Source organism: Halichoerus grypus, chromosome 3 (genome assembly GCF_964656455.1).
Source record: "Halichoerus grypus chromosome 3, mHalGry1.hap1.1, whole genome shotgun sequence".
NCBI lineage: Eukaryota > Metazoa > Chordata > Mammalia > Carnivora > Phocidae > Halichoerus > Halichoerus grypus.
The window spans coordinates 157,782,502-157,805,276 of record NC_135714.1 but is presented as its reverse complement, the minus strand read 5'-3'; the positions used below and the strand labels follow the sequence as shown (position 1 = coordinate 157,805,276).

Genomic DNA, 22,775 nt, shown 5'->3' with positions numbered 1-22,775 from the left:
GGCTCGGTTGCCAGGATTTTGTAAACTAGTTGGGTTTCAAACATGGACTGTTAGGAAGATGTGCATTGAAGTAGAAAAATTTTGTTCAGATTTGCTGTTATTTATTTTTTAAATTAAAAAATGGAAATGTATTTTGAAGCTTATCATGTTTAGTCTGTTTTTACCCTTACGTTAAAGAAACGAAATCATTCCTGAACTTTTCTTTATCGACACCTCCTTTGTGACACATCACACCCAGTCCCTCTGGCCTCCTGTCATTATTACAGGTCCTGTTAGTTTAGACTTGTGCTGTGGGGTCATGGAAGCAAGAAGAACCGCCGACCATTTGGTTCTTCCCTCCCCTCAACCCCTCTCCATGCATCCCTTTGGCATCGGAGCTGATGGCTTCTGACAACAATTCATTTAATGCGATGGGCTGTTTCTTCATTCACTGCAAAGGGAAATCAAAGGAGTAGCTAGTAACTTACTTGGGAAGGATAGGAACCGGTTCTCAAACTAGGTTGAACATTAGTATCACCCGGGAAGAGGTCACACCCCAGACCAATTAAATCAATTTCCAAAAGCGGGGAGCATGACCCAGACACCATATTCCTTTTACATCTCCCAAATGTTATTCCAACGTTTGGCCAAGGCTGAAAATCACCACTACCTTAGAGGAAATAACACCCTGAGGAAATCGGTGTTCAAAATGGATATTCATTTCTTAAACTCCCTGCTGGTGGTGTGTCGCACTGGGGAGAGGGGACGGCCACACTTCAATTAGAATAGCCACACTGTTTTAAGTCCTGGGCTTATGCCTAAGATTTTTTTTTTTTTTTTCCGTTTAAGAAAATGTCCCAGTGCTTTTAAACATCTGCCATCTATTGCTTTTCAGGGCAATAATATGCCCCCACTGTGTACATAAGAATCCCTGGCATGTTAAACATGCAAATGGTTTGGGCCCCCGAGACTGAATCAGTAAGCCTGGGGAATCATTTTGGATCTACAGTCCCCAGTGAAAAATACTACTTTAGAGCACCGTTCGCTGTCAAAATGTAATAAGCGCTGTTATTTCATACAGTGAGTCTTGGCTTTTTCCCAGTCACCTCCAGGATACTGCAACTTCCAAACCCGTTGCTAAAATAGTCTATCTTCAAGCCACTCTTTTTGATGCTAGATCATTGAAAGCCGTCTATATTTGAGAACTTATTAAAGGGAGCTTCTGGTATGTTTCCCCACCCTTTCTTTTAAAAGGCTACAGGCCTTTTTTTGAAGTTGCGTTGAGGATGTAGAGAGTTCTTCAAATCCAGGAAGATGTGTAAAATGTTAATAAAGGAGTCATTTGCACTCTCCTCCTTTGGCATTTGGCCATTCGAGAATCAAATACCCAACATGTTCATGTGAGTCGCAAACCCCTGGATGCCATCCTGAGCCTCTCACATCTGCATCAGGTCGCTGCATGAGCGTATTTGTAGCCCATTCAGGGAAGCCCACAGACTCCAACAAAATGTAAAAAATAAGTGACTGAGGGGTGCCTGGGTGGCTCAGTCAGTTAAGCATCTGCCTTTGGCTGGGGTCATGATCCCAGGGTTCTGGGATCGAGCCCCACCTCGGGCTCCCTGCTCAGCGGGGAGTCTGCTTCTCCCTCTCCCTCTGCTCCTAAACCCTGCTCGTTTTTTCTCCCTCTCTCTCAAATAAATAAATAAAATCTTTAAAAAATAAGTGTTACCCTGTTCTTTTAATGTGTTAACTAACATAAAGTTTGTAAATGGTATTTTTTTTAATTTTTAATTTTATTTTTTAAATATGTTATTTATTTCACGGAGAGAACTCAAGCAGGGGGGAGTGACAGAGGGAGATGAAGAAGCAGATTCCCTGCTGAGCAGGGACCCCGATGGGAGGCTCGATCCCAGGACCCTGGGATCATGACCTGAGCCGAAAGCAGACGCTTAACCGACTGAGCCACTCAGGTGCCCCAATGGTATTGTTTTTAATAACAAAAAAATAGTTACTGAGTGATTGGCAGATGGAAGCCCCTGCCTTGTATGTATTGATTAGTGAAAATATGGAGTTTTGCCTTTTGTTCCACAAAGTAGGTTGTGAACTACATCTCTGCTTAATTTTATTAAAGGAGGAGTAAGGGGGTGCCTGGGTGGCTCAGTCATTGAGCGTCTGCTTTCGGCTCAGGTCATGGTCCCAGGGTCCTGGGATGGAGCCCCGCATCGGGCTCCCTGCTCAGCGGGAAGCCTGCTTCTCCCTCTCCCACTCCCCCTGCTTGTGTTCCCTCTCTCACTGTGTCTCTCTCTGTCAAATAAATAAACAAAATCTTTAAAAAAAAAAAAAAAAGGAGGAGTAAGGAAGTTCTTCGATTGAGTTTTAAAGATTCTTCAAATGGAGATATTTGGGGAATCTAGCATTGTGCTGATCTGTATTTAAAAAGGAGGGTTTTTGGACTATTTCTGACCCTAGTTCAAATTCCTTAACACAGACCCTTTTTTGAGATGGAGGGGCAGGGAGAGGAGGAGGAAGGTACTGTCTGTCTGAGTGAAACAGGGAAAGGGCCCCGATTGTTGCCATGTGAACATAGGCTCAGTTTGTCACTGTGACATCAGGCAAATTATCTGAAATCTGAGTTTTTCAAATGGTCTCATAATCACTTGGAAGTTAGGAGGATAATTGAGAACTGGTGTCATAGTGTCTGGGACCCCATAGCGAAATGGCCACCAGTAAATGAAGGCGATACATGAGCCCCAGGATCCTGTTTCAGCTCCAATTAACAAAATATAGCCAACCAACAAAATACATACTGGCTTTCCAGTCTAATACCATCAGCTGTTCTTCCTAGTGCATGGTAGGAGCCCTGCCCATGTACCCTGACGGAACTGAGTGGGTCCCTTAAGCCCTCGTCTCCTCCTTCTAAAGGGAAGACAAGAATAGCTAATTTCCAAGGTCACTGCGAGGGTTAATGAAAATGTTTATGCATCTGTCCCTGCACAAACCTGATGCTGGTCTTTGTGGAGAGTGAATGGTGGCAACACTATTTGACCAGGGTGCACGGGAATACCTGAATTCTGTCTTCAACAGACTCTATGCTCCAAAGCCTTTATCAAGAGAGGTCACCAAGATCTGGCAGATGAACGCTATTATTTTCAGGCCCAGGTCCCAGGCCTCCACCTGCACGGCTGGCTGTGGTGAGCACAGGGGGCCCCATGCAGCAGCAGGAGCATTGGACTGGGGGCCCAGCACAGCCTCCTCTCTCCCGAGGCCTCTCAGGTTCCAGTTAACTTCCAAAGGGATCCGAAGGCAGTCTGGGAAGGCAGTCTGTGACACCCACTGAGAGAGGGTGTCACAAAAATAGTGAGGCCCTACCCCGGGAGGAATTCAAGCAGTCAAGTGGGAGAAATGGCCGTGGCCTCACTTCTGTGGAGTATAGTCAAAAATCAAGCTACAACCCCACAGAAAACTGTTGCTGTATCAGATCTGGGGGCCCGGCCCAATAGGTGACTGTTCTTGGGGCAGGGTGGTGGCGGAGGAGAGCCAGATTTCTTTAGTCAACAATAATGTCAGCTTTATGTTCTCTCCTGTCTCCTAGCCCCACACTCGGAGTTCTCCCCTTTGTGGGCTTATGGTGCCCCTCCCCCACCAGAGTTCTGCCTTAGAGGAAGACTTAACATTTATGCCACTTTATTCACAGCACAGCACTTCACCATGAAATATGTGAATTTAGCGTAAGCATATCTGAAATTCACACAATTTACAGATGTTAAATGAGTCACAAGTTTCAACATCAGAATTATACTTGTCAATCCTTCTGGTTCAGTGGGTTTAAATCCTCTTCTGCCCAGTTTCCTCTTCAATCAGACTTTCCTAAAATATACATGAGCAAAAAATATATCATGGTTGATTTTACTAGCTGAATTTCACTATGCTTTTGATATCTTAATTTCCAAAATATCGATATAGAAAGAACAGATCCATTTATTTTTGTGCACTAGAAAGTCTTGGAGAGCCTGGTGATGGGTATTAAAGAGGGCACGTACTGCATGGAGCACAAGGTGTTATACGCAAACAATGAATCATGGAACACTACATCGAAAACTAATGGTGTAATGTATGGTGATTAACATAACATAATTAAAAAAACAAACAAAAAAGTCTTGGGGAGATATAACAGATCGTGTGTTTCTAAGTTGTTTAATAGACATAAGATCTACATTAATAGTTTAAGGATAGGATGTGAAGGAGGTGAAAGAAAGGTTTGATCTGTTTTTTTTTTTTAAGGATTTTATTTATTTTAGAGAGAGAGCACGCGTGTGAGTGGGGTGGAGGCGGGGCAGCAGAGGGAGAGGGACAAGCAGACTCCATGCTGAGTGTGGAGCCCAATGTGGGGTTCGATCCCACGACCCTGAGATCATGACCTGAGCTGAAACCGAAAGGTGGACACACTCAACCGACTGAGCCACCCAGGTGCCCCTGATCTCAGTTTGTTATTTATTAACCTAGCTTTTGCCTCAATACCTTCTTTCTAAGGTCACGTTTGGGAAATGTCACTGCTTGCTATTATTTTTATTATGTGGTAAGTAGGAGTAGACACAGAAAGCCAATAAAGATGTCTGTCTGCTTGTTTTTTTGAACTGTGGGTGTGGAAGTTGAGGTCAATGGACAAAATGAAAGCCCTAGCTTGTGTTTGTATATGATTTATTCAGGCTTTCCCCGCTCCTGGGCATAGGTGCTAAGTAAGTGCCCCTAACTGCTGCAAACAAGTGGACCACGGGAGCTCAGAGAGCACCAACAGTGAGCTCAAGATTCAGCCTCTATATTCAGCGCTCTGTATACTTTCTTTCTTGTTATCAAAAACCTGCATCAAGTTAGCAGATTCCCATTTTTGGCGGGAATTTGGAGATTGTTAGAATCCAGTCAGAAAACTGGAAATCAAATATGTAGCTCTGAATGACAAATTTACTAGTTTGGAATTTTTTATTCCAAAGGGGGGAAAAAAATAAACTAGAGCACCATTTTTGATTTCTACATTTTTCCAGGGAAAAACCATGTCATACCAAGAACACTGGTGAAGAATTAAGGAATGCCGTGGAGAGGTGTGGATTAGCCTAGATTAGAAGAGTCGGGCGGTGGGGGGGGGGGGGGGGACAGTGGTCGATGAATATAAGTGAAGAACTGACATGTAACAGTGGGAAGAAATGTAATAGTCATCCCAAAGGATAGAACCAAGGGTACCCCCAAAGGTTAGGGGGTAAAGGTTACAGAGAGATTTCAATTTAAGGGGGAAAATGTTCTAACCATTAGTACTGTCTACCCACTGAGAGAGGGTGTCACAAAAATAGTGAGGCCCTACCCCGGGAGGAATTCAAGCAGTCAGGACGGTAAGCCCCACAGAGGCCGAGAGGTGGTTGTCCTAAGTGGCACAAGGACCTTTCCATCTCTAAAGCTCCATGTTGTTACCGCTGTAACTCACCAGAGCTCCTTTCAGGTCCCTGAGGGCAGATCGGGGCTGGTGGATGGTGCATTCCAAGCGCTGAGGTTCTGCTGGTTGATCAAGCTCTTTGGCTATCTGAGGAAAAAGAACGTGATTCTTGCTGTTGGAGATAAATGGAATGGAACGGTATTTTCCACTTTCACCAAGAACTGTGTGTGGAGAGTGAGGTCAAGGGAATTGTGGGACGAGGATTTAGGAACATAGATCCGCCCTGAGGCATTTATACAGAGGGGTGGGATGTTCTGGGGGTAGTGTTAGTAAGGAGAGAATATTTTCTCTCTAGAGATGATGAGAATGAAGTACTTTGAACCTCATGAGGGGATAGTATACAAAAAGTCCAGGAGCTTCTAGTTATGAATAGGGGTGATTTTTATTTTCTAGTTTTTACTAAATATGTCATAGTTAAATAAGAGTTACTTCACATATAATCTATGGAGAGGAGACTTCAGATTCCAGGGCATCTTTATTTCATACTAAATTATCTTTGTTATTTCTCCAAAAAGAAAGCTAAATGATTTTAAGTTTTTCTAGTTTCCTTTTCTCGGCACTATATTAAGTGTCCCAGCCCCGAATTGCTCATCCTTTAGGTTCTGTTCGTTTTCCATTAATTTAAGAAACCAATAACAACTATTTTTATTAATCCACTATCATTTTGGGGGGTAGCCAGCTAATATCTAAGGCCTCTCTCATGTGATCCTTACATGACCCCAAGAAGTCTCATTTTATAGATAAAAAACCATGTATCCTATGTTAGTGCTGGTACTAGTACTGAAATCAATGTATATGAAATAAAATCCAGGATATTTTCCAGTATATATTTTGTGTCCTTGAGCTTGCTAACCCTATCCCCACTAGCAGCCTCCAAGTTCTTTGCCTAAATGCCCGTTTCAGTAAAGAGAAATGATAGGGCATGCACTCTTGATAAGAGTACTTATTTATAAGTTATGAGAATGTACACTGACCTAGTATCAGAGATACTTTTAAAAGACGAAATAAGAAAAAAAAAATAATAAGCAGAAGTTCTAAGATTTTCTTTCCGAATCCCAAGGAATCATCTTGCTCTGGAGACCTTGGGTCCATCCCATCGTTTCGAATTCCTTTGGCAATTCTAGATATTCAGAGTGCGACATGCTACTTCACACCTTTTGCTGTATTCTCTAGGAATTGTTCCTGTCTGAATAGAAAGCAGGGATGGGACTTGCCTTTGCACATGTCTCATCTCCCCCAGAATACTAGGGGTACCTGGAGCCCAGCATAGCACGTTTGGGGCACACACAGAATGTTCACGTGGACTGAATCACATAAGCCATGTCTTATTTTGATGATGAAAGATCCTTACCTCTTGGAAAGAATCAATCAAATTTTCAGCATTCCTCTTCCCCCCAGGACGTAGTCCATAGGACCAGTGTTGGCCTTGGCAGCCCACCACACATAAGGTCAGCAGGAGAAGTCCAGCTACAAGTTTTGGAATCGGCTCCATTCTAAGGAACATCAATGCAACAGTGAGAATAGACCCAGACTGGGTTGAGCGAGAAGTCAAGACCTTTCTGGTGAGAAGCCTAACGTTTCTATGCTAAGCCTGCAGAAGGCGGAAGTGGCAGTTGCCTGCTTTCACACGCACGCTGAAACACACATCCCCATGTGTTTGCCTTGGGTTTCTTAGCCACTGGGGAGAAAGGCAGTACTTGGAACTTCCATGCTCAGTACGTTTTCGTACTAAGCTAGTCTAGTTTTATTTTTAGTATTTATTTGGTTACACAAACTCCCTGATTCCTACCCTTATCAAGTTCACCTTTTTTGCCTTAACATTCCCCCACCCCTCCCACACACACACAACTCCCCCATAGATTCGTTTTCAACTGTATCAGTTCCTGAGATAAAGAGAATTGGGCCATCTGCTTGGAAAGGTAGATCCTGCTAGGAATCTCTGGCTAATATAAAGTTGTATGACATCAAATGCATACACTGTGGCACTAATTACATTTTGCTGAGTGTCTTCCACGCGGACGTGCTGGCCGGGCCATCTGTGAGCGTGAGAGAGAACTCAACACCTCTCAAAGCACCAAGCCCCAGGCCAGATGCCTCCGTGGCCAAGGCGGCCGTGAATTAGCTAATGACAAGAGGAATTCTCACAATGTCTTCAAGTTAATTTTCATCTGATGGGAAAGAGACTAAAGACAAAATCAAATACTGGTCGATGAGCTGCTGTAATTATTCCCCAAAGCCTGGATCCTCTGTGGCCCTGGGTGACAAGGACCACGAAGGTCAAGGTTTCTTTAGATACCGTCATGCCTGGATTTAGCCCTTTGGGTGTAAAATGCCCTATAGACAGACAAAAGCATGTGGTCTCAAAACAACTGCTAGAAATACAAAGCGTTTTACCTGTTTGCGAACAAAGAGCCAAAAGAATCCCGAGCTTCTTTTCGAGTTTGTAGAGTACTGTGATTTTTCATTTTCTTAGCTTCCTTTTTATATGAAACTTTTCCAGGACTGAAATCTTTCCTGCTGGTAAATTATACTGCACATGGACTATGGGGGTTTTTTAAACAGTAATTTTTTTTTAATCCTATTCACATAAAGGCCTTTAATAGTGTATGTAATTGGAACACCCACTGGTGTATCTATTAAATGTACTTAAATCTTGGCCATTAAAACCTCAGCTAAGACTTTTATAGCTGAGACCCCAATTCAGAGATTAAAATCTAGCTAGGTTGTATTCTCTTGAGGAAACTGACAGACCCATCCAGAGCGGAGGGAAAATAGCTGTCGTACATTAAGTGATGTTAAATGCGCACAGAAAACCTTTCACAAAGGAGGCCATTTGGTAATTAGAGAAAGAAGCTGAGTCAGGATGCCTGGGAGCTGGTCTCAGCTCTTCGATTCTTCATTTGTAAGAGGAGCTGATTTATAAATAAGAAGTGATTATTGGCACTACACCTGTACCCATATAGCATCCTACAGTAAGTAGATCGTGTGAGTCTGCAAATTCCCGTCTCCTCCCCACCAGGTTCCTGCCTTGACTTATCTGTAAAGCCTTCTATAGCATCAGAAAGCTAAGGAGAAACATTGTAGTTAGAATACACTAAGCCCAAGACCACCTGGTGGGTGGACAGTTTGACTCATTTCAGTAGATATTTATTGAGTTAAAATATACAAATCACTGTGCTAAAGACAGTGGGAACACCAAGGTGAGAAATAGTAGTTAACTGGCATGTGAATGAGACCAACCTCTCTCATTACAACAGTCCTGCCAAGTGGGTATCATTATCCAAATTTACAGATAGATGTTCCAACCCAGTGGCGGACCCTTGGGATATTTTATTTACACAGTATAAACATTTACCAAAAAAAGATAGAGCCATTACTCTTTATTACATTTATCTGAATGCATGATTGTCTTCCCCTCATCTACCCCTGGGTTGTAACTCATGACAGTCAAGGATCCCATCTTATCTAAACACCTGTTAAATCCCTAACATTTAGTCAGCATTCAATAAGTTTAAGTTTGAATGAATGAATGAATGAATGAAAAGTAAGGACCTTTAAACCAGATTAGGCTTAATGCTTCCTCTATTTCTGCACCAAAGATGTGTTTTATCTGACATAGAATTAAACCTTCCTGTACAATTGTCTGTGAGGCCTATTACATTAGCTCAGTAGTAAAATGGTTAAAAATCACTGGCTATTTGTTCGCTTTAGAGCTGGGATTGGCAGTTTCTCCTCTGGTAGGATCTGAACCAATCAGTCATTGCCCAGTGTTTTCTGGACCGATTACATTTGCAAGGATGTCAGCATAAAGAGCAATGTGGAGGGCAAATTAACTCCCTGCTTTCCCCAGCCATTTCTGTGGCGGTTGTCAGAGTCTCACGATAGGGTAGAGAAGATTTCAAGTATACTTGCAAGGAGGGGAATTAAAAAAAAAAAAAAAAAGTGATTTATTTCATTTAAATTATTTTAATTATTTCTTTAGACACTGAATAATTTAAGTGCCATTTTGACATGAGACTTACCTCACTGTAATACAAAGGTAGTGAGAGGCTCTTTTTCAGCAAGAGTTCATTATGTTTGAACAGTGTTCAAATTGTCCAATTGATTTTCTATTTGCTGACAGAGGTGTGCTTCTAACAGTGTTGCTTAAGCAGATGTGGTCACTGGACAGGACTCAGGAAATGGGAGTTAACACGTCCTACCCTTACTGTAATGTTAAGCACTTATCTTTGGTTAAGCATCGGTGGATTTCTTGTAGCTTATTTCTATCAGTTGGTATTAAACTTTTGAAACATGTTTTGAAATTTTTGAATGAACATAGCCACATGGAGTATGCTCTATGCCAAATCTGTGTCGTATTCTTAGGGCACATAGACAAGGGCAAAGGCCAGATTTATTTTCTACAGTATCAAGAGATCAAATATGAAATTAATGGAGTTTCGATGTTTAGTGACAAACTTTGAACCTTTTCATAGTTCCAAGGATAGATCCCGTTTATCATGAAGCTTAATTTAGTAAACTGGCTTTAAGTAATTGGATTTTATAGTTGTCATAAATTTTTTCTCAATTTAGAAATTTCCAGATCTTAAAGTGTATGGCTTTAGAGGGAAAATGGTTTCATTTTCAACATTATTAAAAGAAACACCTCAAAACTATTAAAGTGCTACAGTAATGATTCTGTAATCTTGATGAGTGACGGATGCAAGCCTCTTTTTTGCCTAATGTAAAATCTCAGCAGGAGGAATCCATGGTGAACTCCTGCTGACATAAAGGTTGTGAAAGGCTTTCAGAGAATTAATCCTTGCATAAGGTTCTTTGTACAGAAAATGTAACCATGTTTCTTCACAGAGGTGTACCTTTTAATTTTAAAGATAATACCTCCTTGGAAATTTAATGAAATTCTAGGGCTTTTCATTAAACATGATTTGAAGTTGACATGGGGGTAGATTTACAGTATAAGTCACCAATTCATAAAATGAGCAACTGGGGAAAATATTCCAAGACCTGATTTATGTAACCTTTATTATTTCCTACTAAAATTTTTTTGAAACTGTAGTTGGAAGAACTAGATTATATTACAACATAATACCCATGGCTCTGAACAATTACACAAATACTGAATTTTATCCATGTAGGTAATCTAATTAGGTTAAAATTTTTTTCTAGTCCCCCACCCCAACTGTATTTCTACCTGTGTACAGACATGTTCCATCACTAGGTTTAATAGTTTTACTATTTTGAAACTCCTCCCTCAAAATTTTCTCTCCCAGGAGTCAGGTGAGAATGTTTTGGGGAAAATGTTCTTAACCTAATAAAGCTAACTTGTAATGTTCATCAGCTAAAGAGTAACCCAAATTAGATGATTTATCGGGAGGCAGTCTTGTCATTTCAGAATTAATGAAATCTCTTTGTGTTGTTAGCATAGTGGATTTTAAAAAGAGGGTCATAAAATAATCACGCTTTAAGAAGTCAATTTATTTTAATGGCACTTTCCAAGAGACTAATCGGTTATAAGTGTTGCATTTCCTTTTCCACCCAGATCCGTGGGGTTGGTCATCAACATATGTTGAAGAAATGTAAGCAAAATATGGTAAAGTGCTGATTTTCAAAAGCACGACAAGAAACTCCTTTTCAACATTTCACATCATTTATTAATGCAGTGTACATTAGATCCCAAATCCGCAGTTGCTAAGCAAACCACGTTTAGATCTTTCAGATTCTTCTGCAGTTTTCAGTTACGTCTACAGAGGTACCCTTAAGTAGATGAACAACACATTCTATAATTCTTGAAAATATATAGTACAGAGTGAAATGATTTAAATATAATTTAGGCACATATTGATTATGAAAATAGATATCTCTCAATACAATACTTCTCTGTCTTGGTAAAAATAATAAAGCAAAGAAAATAATTCATTTCTGAAGTTGCTTTCCCTCACTTGTAAAGGTCCGATCTCCCACTATGCATGTTGTACCCTTTACTGTTAAGGAAAGCTTTGCATATGTATATATAGAAGAAGAAGCGACGTGAATATTGAAGACATGTCATTCTCCCAGAGGAGACAAAGTAGTTTTTAATGATTCATTGCTTCAAACTGATGAGTCTGTAGAATTCAGAACCTATTTGGACACAGCTTATATCCCTGCTCTTGGGGCAGACATAAGGACACGGGTTAATGGCAAGGGAGGACAGGCCCTGTCTCTGCTACCGCAGAGAGGACTCAAGAAAATCAGGCTAGAATTTCTTTAAACGAAACCAGAAAATAGAAGTCAAAGACCCACAGGTGCTGACTGATTGGTATTACATCTTGGACCAGCCGAATGCCTTTATTCTTATTTCAGTTTTTGATGGCTATAATCAAACTGTCAGTTTAAAATCCTCTCATTCCCCATTGCAGGGTTTTAGCTGCAGTTATGTTGAGGCCCAAAAGATGACTGCCATATTCATTCATATTTTATAGTTTGGACTGGGATTTATGAATACCTATTTCTAAGCTGGCCCTGTTTAAACTATTTGGCATTTGAATTAAATTAATAACGCACCTTGGCTTTTTGCTTTTGACCTATCTTCCTGTGCTTGTCTTGACTGTACAGGAGGAGACAAGGCTAGTCGTGTAAATTGGATAAAACTGCCTGGTCTGGCGTTGAGTGGAACTTGCTTCAAATGAAATTCTGATGATGCTCATTTAAAAGCTGTAGCAATAGGTTAAATTCTTTGTCCATCTGGAGAGTTCCACCTTAACTTGAGCTGACAATGATGTCTTTCCTTTCACTCTGTCTCAATCAGTAAGAACCGAGGATTTAATTTAGCTACTGCTTTGTTCTAAAAAATAAACATGATAAAAATGAACCTGAAAAAGAGAGCCTTGGGAAATCTGATCTCACCATATTCACACGGCGTGACAGGTATTTAAAGTAGGGGAGTGCATCACTAAAGCTATTAATAAACCTGAACTCTGCAAAATTTTCATAAAGTTTAACAATTTAAATATCCATACTGCATTTAGAGATTCAATAAATATAATTGCATATGTTGTGCTTTTCATAAATTAAAATCCTCAAGTACATTTCAAAACAAGATGGATTTCCACATCATGCCTATTTAAAAGCAAATATAATAGATCCTATTCCTGGTCATAAAGCCAGGCAAATCCCCCTACCTCTAGTCAAAAGGCAGCAAGCTAATCTAGCTTCCCTACATCCATTACATGAGTGCTTCTCTGTTAAAATCAGAATGTGGAAAAAAGTCACTTTTTTCCTTTATGCACCGCTGAGACAAGCATAATCCTCTAAATTTTTTTTTTTTATTCCCTTACAGTGTTATTTCTTCTAGACAACTGAGTGGGTGGAGAAAAAAAAAGTGATCAGGAAAACATTTTGCATCTGGGACTCCTTCCTCCAGCCCTGAAATTCTCATCGGACACTTTGTGACATGTGCAGGGGCGTCAGCATCTCTTCAAATATAGCCCCCTTCACGTTGGAACCTCTCAGGTTGGCTTCTTGAAGATCACAGCCAGACAGATCACAGTTCTGCAAGACAAAAACAATATTCACGAGATTCAGATGGAGGTTTAGGGCCTTCTCTGTTCCCTCTCAAAAGGATTCCTGGGGCACATGAAAATCAGTTATTTCTGGAAAACTTCTGTTTTAGGAAAGAAGTCAGATTTTTCTTCGACTGGATTTGTTTTCTCTAGGTGATGCTCAGGCTGACCATTACAAATAGAGATAAAGGTTAAAGAGGAAGCATGTTTCTTCCGTTCATGTATTTTAGAATCAGTCATTTAAAACCCAGAATGAGGGGCACCTGGGTGGCTCAGACGTTAAGCGTCTGCCTTCGGCTCGGGTCATGATCCCAGGGTCCTGGGATCAAGCCCCACATCGGGCTCCCTGCTCAGCGGGAAGCCTGCTTCTCCCTCTCCCACTCCCCCTGCTTGTGTTCCCTCTCTCGCTGTATCTATCTCTGTCAAATGAATGAATAAAATCTTAAAAAAAAAAAACAAACAAACCCAGAATGGACTGCAATGTAGTAAATATTATCTATGCAAATTTACTACAATCCAACAATGACAACAACAAAAGGCATGAGCAGGGCTGGGAAACACTATTAAAAAAAATTTGAGCAAAAGAGATTTTACTTACTAAATTAAATTATGTAAGAGATTTTTGCCATTCCTCAACTCAAACATTTTTATAGCAGGGAACTGCCTTTTTTTTAAACCCCCAAATTATATGCACAGTTCAATGATTTTTAGCAAATGTTATACAACAGTTAACTACCACCACAATTGGGAGCTGTTTTTAAATTTCTCTTGAGATCACAGAATGGCAGATGAGACAGATTTTGGATAAGTCCCCGGGGACGGTGGGCAATGGCACAGAACCTTTGAGGACAGAATGTCACCAGCTGCCCTTCAACAGTCAACCTGATTGTCTTTGCAATCAGTTGCAATCAGGAAGACTTTGACGACATGGTTAACTAAAACTAAGAGGGGACAAATCATCATCTTTGGTCTGACAGTACCAATAATAAAAAATTAAATAATTGTGCTTATAATAGGTTTATACTTTTGGCCTTAGACCGGTTCTTTTTCCTTTAAGTTTAATGGGGCCTGCCACTCTGTTGCTAAAATCTATCAAGAGAACAGGCAAAAACATTAAAAGAAACAAATCAGTAACAAGCCATATTTTGACCTCCTATTCTCTCCAATCCAACCCAGGCCAGGTTTTCTGGGACAGGGCTGTACTGTTCAATATGATGGCAACAGCCACACATGGCTATTTGTATTTAAATGAATTAAAATGAAATGAAATAAAATAAAAAATCCATTTCTCGGTAGCACTGGCCATATTTCAAGTGCTCAACAGCCCTAGTAGCTGGTTGCTACTGTACTAAACAGATTTAGAACGTGTCTAGCATTGCAAAAAGTGCTACTGGACGGCACTGAGAGACCCATCAACAGCGCTGAAGTCAGCTAGCTGCATTCACAAGTCAAGACAACATACAGGATTCTGATGAAAGAGATGCATGGACATGAGATTCAAAAAGAATATGATTCTGATTTAGAACAGGCTTTCTTTGAACCTGATTTCAAACCTGGATATCTTTTAAATTTCTCAAGTAGTTAAAAAAAATAATCTGACCCCATTTAATTCTGTTTGGAATTAAAACTTAAGAAAAACACAATAAGGGGCACCTGGGTGGCTCAGTCGGTTAAGCATCTGCCTTCAGCTCAGGTCACGATCCCAGAGTCCTGGGATTGAGCCCCGCATCGGGCTCCCTGCTCAGCGGGGAGCCTGCTTCTCCCTCTGCCTGCTGGTCCCCCTCCTTGGGTGCTCTCTCTATCTCTCTCTGTGTCAAATAAATAAAAATCTTAAAAAAAAAAAACCACAATAAGTCAGATTAATAAAAATACCCATCAAACTGATCTACTTGAAGGAGAGCCAAGGAAAAGAGGAGAAATGAAATCAACTTAGAGCAAACGTCAGATGAATCTTCAAATCGGAGACTGGTATCTATGACTTGTGTAACTGACTCCTGCTCTGGGGTTCCAATTGGTTGAAGCAAGCAATCGATAAAAAAACATCCCTCCAGCTGTGCTGGTATGCCACCTGGCAGTTTTTACCAGCCAACTACTTTGTTTATGATTTCAATAAATTTTGCATGAGATACTCCGTAACTGTAGATTAACAAAAACTCTTTAGAAATTGGTGACTCACCTCTAAATCAGTTCCTGCCAGAGTTGCTCCTCTGAGGTTACAGTTCTTCAACTTTGCATTTTTTAAGGTAGCAACTCTCAGGTTAATTCCTGTCATTTGACTTCCTTCCATATCCACACCTTTCAGATTAGCACCTAAAGTGAACATATTTGGGGGGCAGTTGAACTTAAAAATATTTATAGTCATCTACCTTTAAAAAAACCACAGGATGGCTTAATGGAAGTGAATGATGACAAGCTCCTTTAACTTTTGGAAAGAATTCTGTGAACCATAAATCTCAGTCTCTCAACCAACTTCCACATGGAAAGAGTTCATTGTTAAAAAACTGTTTGCTTATACTATGAATTAAGAATATTTTAGTCTGTATTTTTGAGGGAGGAATTCAATTCGGTCTTAAGATAAACACTTTTATAACAGCTTCCATAAGTTTATGATAAGGAAGGTAAATACCCTGTATTCTAAACATACAACTAAACAAAGTGACCAGTTCACTGACACAACAGAGCAATAGGAATTCATAAACAAAACATTAAATCTAACAATGACAAAAACTGCCTGGCTTTGTGCAAACTGAAATTCATTTTAGTCAGTGTAAGAGTATGCTATGTTTAGTTTCAAAGTTTGAGATGCTGATATTTAATTCTCCAACTAAAGCCTTATTCAATATTAAAGGCTGGATTTTTCCCTAACTTCTTGCGTGGCACATGACTGAGACCAAGATAGGACTTACTCTTGTTCATTCTCCAAGTATGAGGAGAGAAGAAATCTATATCCCCCTATAGTGGTCATGACTTTCCCGTAACAATTATTTTGTTGGGCTTTTTACTTCATGGTGTTTTCACCTTAGAAAACGTAATTATAGATAGAAGCTCACCTTCTAAGTTGGCTTTAAGACCAGAAGGATCTTCAAAATTACACAGTTTCAGGGATGCTCCTTCTGCATTAGAACAGAGCATCTTGACTCCCTGGAGATTTGCACACTGGCAAGGAAAGGAGAGAAGTCCATGTTTTAACCTTCAGAAGTTTGTTTGGATAAGAAAAAATTGGCTCAAACAATAAAAGAAAAAATAGACAAGGGGTGGAAGCTCAATTCCATACACTCACCATCAATTATTTTCTGTTTACAATGAAGACTTTTCCAACTAGACTCAGTAAGAACTGAGAACTATTTTAAGAAATAGTTCTTTCAAAAGAACCATTTTAAGAGAAAAAAACAGCCCAATTAACAATAGCATGTCCATTTTACACAAAACTTAAGAGTTTAGATAAAAGAGTTGGAGAGTCGGGACTATGACATCCTAGTTCTATTTTCAGGAACAGCCCTGGGTATGACGTAAGAGCTGAAATGTGTGGGCAAGGAAGGCATAGCCTTGTCAGGGGTAGGGATTTCTCTTCCTTATTTCTGTAGGAATCAACGAAATTCTTGATGTTCAATCCTGCTATTAACTACCTTCATTTCAAAGGTCAGAATACTAAGGCCAGCAGTTCTAGGCATCACCTGGCTACAAAACACTACAAGTTGTTTGCTGGGTCTTTCTGTACCAACCACTGCTACACAACATGCACAACCTTGACACCCAAATTACAGCGCAAAATACAAAGAGTCAAAAACCAGAAAATCTATGTTAGAATTTTAAATTATGTTAATTTATCTCTGAGGATTCAATGTCATCGGATCTGAACTCCAACGGCAACTGGATAAGACAGGAAGCTATACAGGTGACATTAACATTAGAACTTCACAGATTGTGACCATCAAAGTAGATGATGAATGGAAAGCTGTCTTAAAAATTGTAAGGCACTATATAAATGACAATTGTAGCTGTCATTAAAACTACAACAGTGAGGATTCTAAAATCCTAAGGCTGATCAAGTTATGTTTTTGCCATACCTAACAAAAAAATCCTGTTTTGTAAGTGCAATTTCATTCACCCTATAGTCAATTCTGTGGAAAGGGAGATACACTACAGATCATTTCAAATCACAGCAAACTGCGAAATGCACACATACTTTCCCATCTGTGCCTTTGCATTTACACAAGGTGGTACAGAAGCTCAGACTGAGAGGTAAGATAAGTGAGGACCTGGAAAGACCAAGATAACTAAAAGACCTTATTTTAAATACTTGAAAATATTAACAAGACAGGAAGCTGCGAATATGAAAATAAATGTCTCTGGTTCTCTGTGGTGTGCACCCAGGTAAAATAGACTGTAACTATTATCAAAAGCTCCCAAGGTGACAGCACAAGGAGAGCACCCTGCAGTTAGGTGTGACTGCAGCACCAGCCACCAGGTTGGGGGCTGGCATCTGGGCTGACCCAGCTATAAGCCCAAGGTGGCCCCAGACTGGCCCTTTGCAGCACAGGGACCAAACCCTGCCCACGACAGAAAGTGCACTGCAGCAGCCAACTGCACCGAAGGCAAAGGCAGCTGAGCCACAACAGGAGGGCACACGTAACACATACAGGAGACACCTCTGCCCCAAGTGCCCGGTTCTGGGGAACAAAGGCCACTAACTACAGAGCACTACAGGACCTCTTCTTCATCAGGCCATGACTTTTAAGATCAGGAGACACAGCTGACTCTCCTAATACATGGAAACACACAGAGAGGTGGACAAAATGAGGAAACAGAGGAATATGTCTCAAATGAAAGGACAGGACAAAATCACAGCAAAAGAGCTAAATGACATGGAGATAAGCTACATGCCTGATAGAGAATTCAAAATAATGATCATAAAGAGCTGCGAAGAGTGAAGGATCTCAGTGAGACCCTTAACAAAGAGAAAATATAAAAGAACCAATCATAGATGAAGAACTGAAATTAAAAATACACTAGAGGGAATAAACAGTAGACCAGAGGAAACAGAAGAATGGATCAGTGAGCTGGAGGACAGAGTAATGGAAAGCAACCAAGATGAACAGCAAAAAGAAAAAAGAATAGGTTAAGGGAACTCAGTGACATCAAGTGTACTAACATATGCACTGCACAGATCTCAGAGAAGAGACAGAAAGGGGGCAGAAAATTTATTTGCAGAAATAAAGGCTACAAACATCCCGAATCTAGGGAAGGAAAGAGAAATCCAGATCCAGGGGGCACAGAGACCTCAACAGAATCAACCCATGGAGGTTCACACCAAGAGACATAATAATTAAAATGGGAAAAAGTAGTGATAAAGAGAGAATTTAAAGGCACCACGAAAAAAAAAGTTATATACAAGGGAAACCCCATAAGGCAATCTGCTGATTTTGCAGCGGACACTAGAGGCCAGAAGGGAGTGGCATGACATATTCAAAGTGCTGAAAGGAAAAAACCTGAAACCAATTATACTCTCCCCAGCAAGGCCATCATTAGGAATAGAAGGAGAGAGTTTCCCAAACAAAAGTTAAAGCAGTTCATCACCACTAAACCAGCTTTACAAGAAATGTTAAAGGCAATTCTTTAATGGAAAAAAAAGGACATAATCAGGAGTAAGAAAATTAGGAAGTATTTCACAGGTAAATGCAAATATAATAAAAGTAGTAGATGAATCACTTATATATAAAACCAGTATGGAGGTTATAACACCAAAACATTAAGATCAGTTATACCCATAAAAATAAGTCAAGGGATTCACAAAATAAAAGGATGTAATATGACACCATCTACATAAAATGTGTGTGTGTTGGGGGCCGGGGAGGCGAGTGAGAAAAAATTTAGTGCATTTAAGATGGGTTCAAACTTAAGCAACCATCAACCTTATATAGATACCTATACACATAAGATGTAATATATGAACTCACAAATCAAAAACCTGTAACGGATATACAAAAAAATAAAAAGAAAGGAATCCAAGCAAATCACTAAAGAAAGCCATCAAACCACAAGAGAGCAAGAGAAAAAAGAAACAAAGAAGAATTCCAAAAACAACTGTAAAACAAGTAACAAAATGGCAGTAAGTACATACATATCATTAATTACTTTGAATGTAAATACACTAAATGCTCCAATCAAAAGATATAGGCTGGAGTGCCTAAGTGGCTCAGTCAGTTGAGCATTCAATTCTTGGTTTTGGCTCAGGTCATAATCTCAGGGTCCTGGGATTAAGCCCAGCTTCATGCTCCACGTTCAGCGCGATGTCTGCTTGAGGATTTTCTCTCCCACTTCCTCTGCCCCTCCCCCCTGCTCATTCTCTCTCTCTCTCATAAATAAGTAAATCTTAAAAAAAAAAAAAAAGATAGAGGCTGACTGAATGGATAAAAAAAGCAAGAACCATCTATATGCTGCTTATAAGAGACTCATTTCAGACCTAAAGATATATCAAGATTGAAAGATAGAGAGGTGTCTGGGTGAAACAGTCAGTTAAGCATGCAACTCTTAAAATTAGGTCATGATCTCAGGGTCTTGGGATTGAGCCCCACATCGGACTCTACCCTCAGCAGCGAGCACGGGGAAGGGCTCGCTCACTCTCTCAAATAAATAAATAAATCTTAAAAAAAAAAAGAAAGTGAAGGGTTGGAAAATCATTTACTATGCAAATGGAAGTGCAAAGAAAGCTGGGGTAGCAAAACTTGTATCTCAGACAAAACAGACTTTAAAACAAAGACTGTAACAAGCAACAAAGAAGGACACTACATAATGATAAAGGGAACAATGCAACAAGAGGATAGAACAATGGCAAATATTTATTTGGAGTGACTAAATACATATAGCAATTATTAACAGACATAGAGGAAAAAAAATTATTGTAATACAGTAACAAGTACAGGACTTTAACACCCCACTTACATCGATGGATAGATCATCCAGACAGAAAATCAATAAGGGAACAGTGGCTTTGAATGACACATTAGACCAGATGGATCTAAAAGTTATTTCAGAACATTCCACCCCAAAACAGTGTAATACACATTCTTTTCCAGGTGCAAAGGGAACATTCTCCAGTATAAATCATATGTTAGGCCACAAACAAGTCTCAACAAATTCAAAAAGACTGAAATCGTATCATGCAACATTTCTGACCATAATGGCATGAAACTAGAAAAAAGTGGAAAGAACAAATACATGGAGATTAAATAACACGCTACTAAACAGTCAGTGGGTCAACCAAGAAATCAAAGAGGAAATAAAACACATTCATGGAGAAAAATGAAAATGAAAACACAATGGTCCAAAATCTTTGGAATGCAGCAAAAGCTGTTCTCAGGGGAAGATTAGAGCAATATAGGCCTACCTTAAGAAGCAAGAAAAATCTCAAACAACCTAACTTTATACCTAAAGGAACTAGAAAAAGAATAAACAAAGCCCAAAGCCAGTAGAAGGAAGGAAGAGTAAAGATTAAAACAGAAATAAATGAAATAGAGACTAAAAGAACAAGAGAACAGATCAATGAAACCAGGAGCTGGTTTTTTGAAAGGTTCAATAAAACTGATAAACCTTTAGCCAGACTCATTAAAAAAAAAAAAGAAAGAAGACTTGAATAAAATAATGAAAGAGGAGAAATAATAACTGACACCACAGAAATACTAAGGATTAAAGAGAATATTATGAAAAATTATGTGCCAATGAATGGGGCAACCTAGAAGAAATGGATAAATTCCTAGAAACATAATTATTTCTCCCAAAACTGCACCAGGAAGAAATAAAAAACTTGAACAGACTGATTAGTAGCAATGAAATTGAATAAGTAACTGAAAAACTCCCATCAGAATTCTACCAAACGTTTAAGGAAGAGTTAATACACATTTTGTTCAAACTATTCCAAAAACTAAAAGAGGAAGGAAAGACTCCAAATTCCTTCTATGAGGAATTATTACCTTGATACTAAAACTAGATAAAGTGACTACAAAAAACAAAAAACAAAAACGAAAACCACAAGCCAGTATCTCTGATGAACACAGATGCAAAAATCTTCAACATAACAGGAGCAAACCGAATCCAACAATATTTCATTAAAAAAAACTGAATTCACCATGATCAAGTGGAATTTATTCCTGGCACACAAAAATACAAATAATATTTGCAAATCAATCAACATGTATCAACATCACATTAACAAGAGAAAAGGTAACAACCATGTGACCATTTCAACAGATGCAGAAAAAGCATTTAGCAAGTACAACAACCATTTATGATAAAAAACCTCAACAAAGTAGGCTTAGAGGAACAAACCTCAACATAATAAAGACCATGCATGAAAAACCCTCAGCTAACATCATATTTAATGGGGAAAAACTGAGAGCTTTTCCTCTAAGGTCAGGAACAAGACAAGGATATCCACTTGAACCACTTTCATTTAACATAGTACTGGAAGTCCTAGCCATAGCAATCAAACAAGAAAACAGAAATAAAAGGAATTCAAATGGGTAAGGAAGAAGTAAAACTTTCACTATTTGCAGATGACATGATACTCTATAGAGAAAACCCAAAGGAGTCCACCAAAAAATCCTAAAACTTTTAACTGAATTCAGTAAAGTCTCAGGATACAAAATCAATATACAGAAATCTGTTGTATTTCCATACACTAATAATGAAGTAGAAGGATGAGAAATTAAGAAAACAATCCTACTTACAATTGCACCAAAAAGAATAAAATACCTAGGAATAAGCTTAACCAAGGAGATGACAGACCTGTACTCTGAAAACTATAAAACACTGATGAAACAAACTGAAGGTGACACAAATAGAAAGATATTCTGTGCTCATGAACTGGGAGAACCAATACTGTTAAAATGTCCATACTACCCAAAGCAATCAAGAAGTTTAATGCAATCCCAATCAAAATACCAACAGCATTTTCCACAGAACTAGAACAAATAATCTTAAAATTTATATGGAAACACAAAAGACCCTGAATGGCAATCTTGAAAAAGAACAAAACTCAAGGTATCACAATCCCAGATTTCGAGGTATACTACAGAGCTGTAGTAATCAAAATAGTATGATACTGACACAAAAACAGACATACAGCTCAACAGAACAGAGTCTAGAAATAAGCCCACACTTTTATTGTCAATTAATCTATGACAAAAGAGGGGCGCTTGGGTGACTCAGTTAAGCGTCTGACTCCTGATTTCAGTTCAGGTCATGATCTCAGGGTCATGAGATTGAGCCCCACGTCAGACTCCACTGGGTGTAGAGCCTGCTCAAGATTCTCTCTCTTCCTCTCCCTCTGCCCTGCCCCCCTCAAAAAAAAATCTATGACGAAGGAGGCAAGAATACACAATGGGAAAAAGACAGTCTCTTCAACAAATGGTGCAGGGAAAACTGGACAGCTTCATGCAAAAGAATGAAACTGGACCACTTTCTTATATCACACACGAAAATAAACTCAAAATGGATTAAGGACCTAAATGTGAGACCTGAAACCGTAAAAATGCTAGAAGAGAACACAGGCAGTAAGTTCTTTGACATCAGCCATAGAAATATTTTTCTAGATAAGTCTCCTTTGGCAAGGGAAACAAAAACAAAATTAAGTTATTGGGACTACACCAAAATAAAATACTTCTGCACAGCAAACGAAATCATAAACAAAACAAAAAGACAACCTACTGAATGGGAGAAGATATTTGCAAATTACAGATCCAATAGGGGGTTAATATACAAAATATATGAAGAAC

General features: G+C 39.4%; 2 protein-coding genes across 2 annotated transcripts in view; both read right to left on the bottom strand.

Moving 5' to 3' along the window:
• Positions 1-3,804: 3,804 nt before the first annotated feature.
• GNRH1 (gonadotropin releasing hormone 1) lies at positions 3,805-6,965 on the bottom strand. The gene is made up of 3 exons (XM_036078966.2): positions 6,813-6,965; positions 5,453-5,548; positions 3,805-3,846 (listed from the first exon to the last, which is right to left on the bottom strand). Exons 1-3 carry the CDS (start codon positions 6,963-6,965, stop codon positions 3,805-3,807), a joined length of 291 nt encoding a protein of 96 aa, XP_035934859.1.
• Positions 6,966-11,089: 4,124 nt separating this feature from the next.
• KCTD9 (potassium channel tetramerization domain containing 9) overlaps positions 11,090-22,775 on the bottom strand; it is a 37,846-nt gene continuing 26,160 nt past the window's right edge. The window contains exons 10-12 of the mRNA XM_036079010.2: positions 16,053-16,158; positions 15,179-15,312; positions 11,090-12,991 (exon numbers count right to left, since the gene is read on the bottom strand). Of these exons, the coding sequence (XP_035934903.1) occupies positions 12,875-12,991; positions 15,179-15,312; positions 16,053-16,158 (357 nt within the window). The 3' untranslated portion in view covers positions 11,090-12,874. The remainder of the gene's footprint in view (positions 12,992-15,178; positions 15,313-16,052; positions 16,159-22,775) is intronic.

Coding starts and splice junctions, on each gene's coding strand:
- GNRH1 (XM_036078966.2), bottom strand. CDS start 6,965: ATGTTCCTTAGAATGGAGCCGATTCCAAAACTTGTAGCTGGACTTCTC. Junction 5,549..6,812: donor TGATTGATTCTTTCCAAGAG/GTAAGGATCTTT, acceptor CTTTTTCCTCAG/ATAGCCAAAGAGCTTGATCA. Junction 3,847..5,452: donor GGGACCTGAAAGGAGCTCTG/GTGAGTTACAGC, acceptor TGTATATTTTAG/GAAAGTCTGATTGAAGAGGA.